General features: G+C 45.0%; 1 protein-coding gene across 1 annotated transcript in view; it reads right to left on the bottom strand.

Moving 5' to 3' along the window:
* PDIA6 (protein disulfide isomerase family A member 6) overlaps positions 1 to 6,683 on the bottom strand; it is a 27,397-nt gene extending 20,714 nt beyond the window's left edge. The window contains exon 1 of the mRNA XM_032294129.1: positions 6,527 to 6,683. Within this exon, the coding sequence (XP_032150020.1) occupies positions 6,527 to 6,545 (19 nt within the window). The 5' untranslated portion in view covers positions 6,546 to 6,683. The remainder of the gene's footprint in view (positions 1 to 6,526) is intronic.
* Between the last annotated feature and the right edge of the window lie 241 nt (positions 6,684 to 6,924).

Here is a 6,924-nt window from a genome sequence, read left to right as displayed (position 1 = left end):
AAAAAAAAAAAAAAAAAAAAAAAAAAATGTTGACCAGACGCCATGACTCATGTCTATAATCCCAACACTTTGGGAGGCCAAGGTGTGAGGACTGCTTGAGGCCAAGAGTTCAAAACTAGGCTGGCCAACATAGCAAGACTACATCTCCAAAAAAAAAAAAAAAAAAAAAAAAAAGTAACAATAATAAAAGGAAAATGTTACAGTAAATTAAGGTTAATTTATTATTCAAGAAATAATTTTTTTAGAGCAACTCTCAGTCACACAAGCTCTATTCATGGCAAATGTCCTATACAGGTGTACCATTTTATATCTTTTACATCATATTTTTACTGCACCTTTTCTATGTTTAGATACACAAAGGCTTACCATACTGTGTTACAACTACATACAGTATTCAGTACAGTAACATGCTGAACAGATTTGTAACCTAAGAGAAAGAATCTATACCACACAGCCCAGGTATATAGGAAGTTACACCATCTAGGTTTGTATTAAGTACACACTGATGTTTTTCACAATGAAGAAATCATCTGATATGACAATAGAAACTAAAGAAATTTCTATCTAGTCCTGTCTTTTCAGCATCTCTGAAGTTGATCATATCTCAGACTGTATCTCTAATGTTAGGCAACACGTGACTATATACAAAAATTTGCTAATTACCTCTAGAATAAGCTAAATAATGGAATATCCTCAGATTGTTCTTGACTTCAACAGGAATGTTTTCCTATTTGCATCATTCTGGCTTTGGGGTTGAAACAGATACACTTTTTAATTTTTTCGAGATAGTCTCTTGCTCTGTCACCCAGACTGGAGTGCAGTGGTGCAAGCATGGCCTTCTACTGCAGCCCTGACCTCCTGGGCTCAAGCAATCCTTCCACCTCAGCACCCCCAGCCCCCAGGTAGCTGGGACTGCAGGTGCATGCCTGGCTAACTTTTAAATTTTTTGTAGAGACAGGGTCTCCCTATGCTGCCCAGGCTGGACTCAAAATGCTGGGCTCAGGTGATCCTCCTGCCTCTGCCTCCCAAAGTGCTGGGATCACAAGTGTGAGTGACCATGCCAGGTCAAAATGTTACAATGTTAAAGAAATTTCTATCTATTTCTATCTTTTCAGCATCTCCGAAGTTGATCACATCATTTCTTCCTTTTAATTTGTTGATATAGCAAATTATAAGTGAGACGGGCCTGTGTTCTCAAGTAGTGTGTGTACATGCCATCTTAGTCACATTTTCATATGCTTACCTTGTAAATAGAATTTGGAAGATTTCAAATGGACCTTTTTGGAATAACTAAATAGTACATTTCTTCTGGAAGGAGTGTGTACACCACTGTTCATCGTTTTACTGTTAAATCCTCCATCACATAGCACTTTCAATTTTCAAATCACTTTCAAATATGTTAGATCACTTAATTTTTCATGGCATTACTAACTAGAAAGTAGGAATCATCCCCATTTTGTAAATAAAGGCCTAAATCCATCTATGGTCATACATATAAGGGGCAGGACAGCTCTCCATTTCCAAGCTTTTCCTATTACACCACACTGTCTTTTTAGTGCTCAAGATAAAGCTGTTCTGTATGCTATAGGCATAAATGAACACTTACGGTATTCAAGATTTACACTGCATTTGAATCATATATATGAACAATATTGTAAGAACTGAACTGTGAACTTTACTAATAGTGAAGCCACTAAAGGGTTATCATGCAGTGGAAAGATTAGATTTGTGCTTTCCAGAAGGAGTATTCCAGTTGCCATGTGGAAGGTGGATTGGGAGAATTATCAGAGTGGTGTCACAGAAACCAAGATATACATGGGAGGGGCCTCACTAATAAATGCTACTGGGAGATAAAGTAGCAAAGATTGAAAACCACCTATTGGATTTAGTGACAAAGAAATCACTGGGAGCCCTGGCAGTTGTGGTGGAGTGAAAATAAGAAGCATCCAGTCTGCAGAAGATTGGAGAGAATACAGGTACCTCTTTAAGCAGGTTTCATTACAGAGACCAGAGGCAGGCAAATGTAGAAAACAAGGAAGGCTTCTCTTTAAAGACAGGAGTGGTCTAGGAGGGGAAGACTTATGCAGAATGGGAGAGGCCAAAGATAAAATACAGCGAATATTTGAATAAAATGCCTAGAGTCATGGGAACCCAGTCAGTGATGGAGTAGCCTTTGATAGGATGATTTCCTTTTCCATTTCAGGAGGTGGGAAGGGATGCCTGTGATCAGAGGTCAGGCCAACCAAAGTGGGGCTGCTCCCTCAATAACAGTGTTGTCCAGCATGCTCACCACCAGCTACATGTGGCTACCCTAAAATGAGATGTGCTGGTAAAAAGCACGATGAATTTTGAAGACTTAATGGAGGGAAAAAAATGTAATCTCTTTATCATTTTTCTTTTTTTTTTTTTTGAGACAGAGTCTTGCTCAGTTGTCCAGGCTGGAGTGTAATGGTGCGCAATCTTGGCTCACCATAACCACCATTTCCTGGGTTCAAGTGATTCTCCTGTATCAGCCTCCTGAGTAGCTAGGATTACAGGCACCCAGCATCATGCCCAGATAATTTTTGTATTTCAGTAGAGATGGGGTTTCACCATGTTGGTCATGCTGGTCTTGAATTCCTGACCTCAGGCGATCCACTCACCTCGGCCTCCCAAAGCACTAGGATTACATAGGCATGAGTCACCATGCCCAGCCTCATTATTATTTTTCATTTTGAAAACACATGTTGAAATGATCTTAGATATACTGAGTATATACATTAATTTGACCTGTTTCTTTTGGCCATTTTAAATGTAGCTACTACAAAATTTTAAATTACATACATGTTTGCATTATATTTCTATTGGATAGTGCTGCTCACTAATCTTTTCATTGCTGAAGGTGAAGTAGAGTTTGACACGTTTAACAAAGCAAGTAAGTCGAAAACATAAGCATTGACAGTCATAACTTTGAATAAGCTTGAAAGTAAGACGGAGGCTGGGAGTGGTGGCTCAGGCCTATAATCCCAGCACTTTGGGAGGCTGAGGCAGGTGGATAACCTGAGCACAGGAGTGTGAGACCAGCCTGGGCAACATGGCAAAACTCCATCTCTTGCAGAGAAAAAATACAAAATACAAAAATGCAAAAATTAGCTGGGTGTGGTAAGGTGCACCTGTAGCTGCAGCTACTCTGGAGGCTGATGTGGAACCCTGTCTCAAAAAACAAAAAAGAGGATAGTCCTCTACAGACATCTACTACTTTAAAAAAAAATTATTTTTTTTTGTAAAATTGATATGAATTTGGTTCTAGTTCAATACATGGAGCCTACTGTGAAATTTTCAAAAATGAAAAAGTAGGCCCAGTGCCATGGCTCAAGCCTGTAATCCCAACACTCTGGGAGGCCAAGGTGGGTGGATCACGGGGTCAGGAGTTCAAGACCAGCCTGGTCAAAATGGTGAAACCCTGTCTCTAAAAAAAAAAAATACAAAAAAAAATTAGCCAGGCTTGGCGGCGGGCACCTGTAATCTCAGCTACCTGGGAGGCCGAGGCAGAGAACTACCTGAACCTGGGAGGCAGAGGTTGCTGTGGGCCAAGATCGCGCTACTGCACTCCAGCTTAGGTGACAGAGCAAGACTCCGCCTCCAAGAAAAAAAAAAGGAAAAGCAAAAGAATAAGTTACAGATTTTTCTACTTAGGAATTTTCTTTTCTTTTCTTTTTTTTTTTTTTTTTTTTTTTGAGATGGAGTCTTGCCCTGTCACCAGGCTGGTGTACAGTGGCACGATCTCGGCTCACTGCAACCTCCATCTCCTGGGTTCAAGCCATTCCCCTGCCTCTGCCTCCTGAGCAGCTGGGACTACAGGTGCGCGCCACCACGCCCGGCTAAGTTTTTGCATTTTAGTACAGACAGGTTTTCACCATGGCCAGGATGGTCTCAATCTCCTGACCTAGTGATTCGCTCACCTTGGCCTCCCAAAGTGTTGGGATTACAGGCGTGAGCCACCGAGGCCGGTCCTCTGCTTAAGAATTTTCAAGTTACTCCAATGTAACAATTTTTAATGCCTCAACCATTTAGTCAATCCACTACTGACTGAGCTTTTCACTAACAGCCCAGCACGGAAAATTCTTGTATTTTCCTCCTCCCCTCAAATTAGTATGAGTTTCCACAAGATAGATTCTTAGAAGAGAGATCCGGGAGTATGGCCAACATTCTCAGATACCTGTCCAACTACACTCCAGAAACTGGGGTCTTTTTTTTTTTTTGGCGAGACAAAACAATAACACCTGCGTGACTCTACCAGGCATTGTTCTAAACATTTTGCAGATATTAACTCTTTTAAGAACCCTATGTGGTATGTGTTATGATGCCCATTTCATGGACCAGGAAACTTTAACACAGAAAGGATAACTTGCCTAAGATCATATAATTAGATAGACCCAAATTTCTAACAGAAGGGCTGGAGAATGCAGTGGTATAATCCCACAGAGCATCATCAGGTAGACTGTGGCAGAATTAAGTACTATCACTTCTCTTTGCCAACCAAGGACAGCAGTAAAATCAGTCCTCTCCTCTTCATGCTGTTACAAGCAGGCTGCAGTCATCTGAAAGGACTAGGGTTTTTCACCTTAGGAATGTGCTTCCCACACTCATTATTGACAGAATCACGTAGACTTGAGTTATTTTTTTTTCTAGTAGTGGTGATGGACCTTCGTTTGTCTTTAAATTTTGCCTAGTTCATTCTCATAAGAGAGAATGTACATGGCTACCCAATGAAAATGTTATGATTAAGGTTTGAGACTAAAATTCCTAAAAAGGCAATGTGACCTAGCAGGGTTAGAAGGAAACCAAACATACTACTGAGAATGAACAGAAAAAGATGTAGACATCCTGACTGCATGAAAGTAGCCAACAACTACCTCCAACCTCCAAGAACACAAAAAACCCTGGGCTCACTTAAGATGACAAAGTAGGTCAATGTTGACCAATGATGCTCTATTTCTAAAATTCACATCACCATTCCACTCAGTGATAATGAGCACCAATGGGAAATTAGACCATCCGAGGGAATGTCTAGAATCTATGTGAGCAGATGGCTCTGCCATCTGTGGTTTTCCATTCCTCCACGGCAGCTAAGGATGTTATAAATTCACATCAGTAACATCTCTGTCCCACATCTGCTAGGAGGAGTCTACGGTCCCAGAGCAGTCATCCAGAAACCAAGAGGTTTCCCAAAAAGGCTGCCATTTATTAAAATGAGTTAATTGATAGACTCACAGACTTTCAGAGTCTAGTCTGAATTCACTCATAGGAAACTAAATAGACTGAAATCTTTTCCCCTCGTCTACTCTCTCCACAGTAATATGGCAAATATTTACATCTTTTTAAACATGTGCTAGCTGGGTGAGGTGACTTACACTTATAATCCCAGGATTTTGGGAGGTTGAAGAGGGAGGATCACTTGAGGCCAGGAGTGTGAGACCAGCCTGGGCAACATAATGAGACCTTGATTCTATAAAAAAATTTAAAAATTAGTCAGGTGTGGTGACGTGTGCCTGGATCCCCTGAGGTCAGGAGTTCCAGGCTGCAGTGACCAATGATCAAAACAATGCACTCCAGCCTGGGCGACACAGCAAGAGCCTGTCTCAAAAAACAAGCGAAAAGACATGTATGTACAAACTCATTAATCCTCAGGACAACCCTAAGGGAGTACTATTATCAACCTCTAAAATGGTGAGCACTATTGAAAAGGCACTGCCATAGAATGGTTAGGTAACTCGCTCTGAGTCACACAGCCAGTCAATAGGGGGCAGGTGGTCTGAAGCCAGAGCCGAGGTAAAGGACTCTCAGAGCCAAGGCCGTGACCAGGGTGAGCCTGGGAAGGACGGGCCCCTCAGCCTCGCCGACCGTAGTCTCTGGAGCATTTACAGAATTTCTGACAGTCCGGGTTCCAGTTCTTTATTAAGGAGTCCGATCACCTGAGAAGCGCCCCTACGTCTTAAGCACGGTTTCTGGAGGTCGCTGTTCCTTTCTAAGGCAACTATGGGTCTTTATTTCAACACTGAGATCTAACATTTCAGTTTTTAAAAGTAGGAGCTGCTTAAAACAGGTGGCAGAAACGGGCTGCAGTGCGGGGCGCCCGCCACCCTCCGTCCCCACGCAGGAGTTCGAGAAGACACCCAGAACAGGGTCCCCTGCGGTTCGCCCGGAATACCGACCCCCTTCCCGGGAGCCGGCCGGGGCTGGGCTCCGCAGTTCTCTCGCCCGGCTCCGAACCCCGCGCCCGGCTCTAGCGCACTAGGCTCCAGCTCCCGGCTCACCGCCCCGCGAGGCTGCGGAAGCCCCTCCCCACGGGCACCCTCGTATCCCGCGCACCGGCGTCCTCATGGAGCGCGAACACCCTCGCCAGGGCAACCTCGCAGCTCCTTTGGACACCGAGGCCCACTTCCGGCCGCCTGCAGGCCGTGGCCCGCCGGGGAACGGCCTGGAGATTCGAAATCTTTCAGGCCGAACCCCGCTCTCCGGCCTCCCGCCGCAGGCCCACACCTACCTAGCCCAAGGAGAGCCATGCCGACCGCCCGGTTACGCGCAGTCCCACCGCCGCCGCCGCCGCCGCCTCAGCCTTGCCGCGTGCCGCACGCCGCGCCCCCGCGCCCACGTCCCGCCCCAGGCCGGTCCTGTAGCCGGTCTGGCGGCCGCGCGGGGGCGGGCCGGAAGGCGCTTGCCGTGCCGTGGCTGCGGCTCATTGGTCCTGGCGGACTTCGCTCACTCTCATAGCCAATGGGAGGAGGCCGGGTAGAGGTTACCGGTTTTTTTTTTTTTTTTTTTTTTTCCACGGGGGCAGTGGCGAGCAGCGAAAGGCGGGGCCTGCTGGGGGCGGGGCTGGCAGCTTGGGCTCCAGTCCCCTAAACTGCCTTAGGCCTTGTCCGGGTGTTGCTCTGAGGGTAG

The sequence above is a fragment of the Sapajus apella genome, unplaced genomic scaffold, assembly GCF_009761245.1.
Source record: "Sapajus apella isolate SASKATOON/1434 unplaced genomic scaffold, GSC_monkey_1.0 scaffold31, whole genome shotgun sequence".
Taxonomy (NCBI): Eukaryota; Metazoa; Chordata; class Mammalia; order Primates; family Cebidae; genus Sapajus; species Sapajus apella.
The sequence above is the reverse complement of the archived record's forward strand: the minus strand, read 5'-3'. Positions and strand labels throughout refer to the sequence as shown.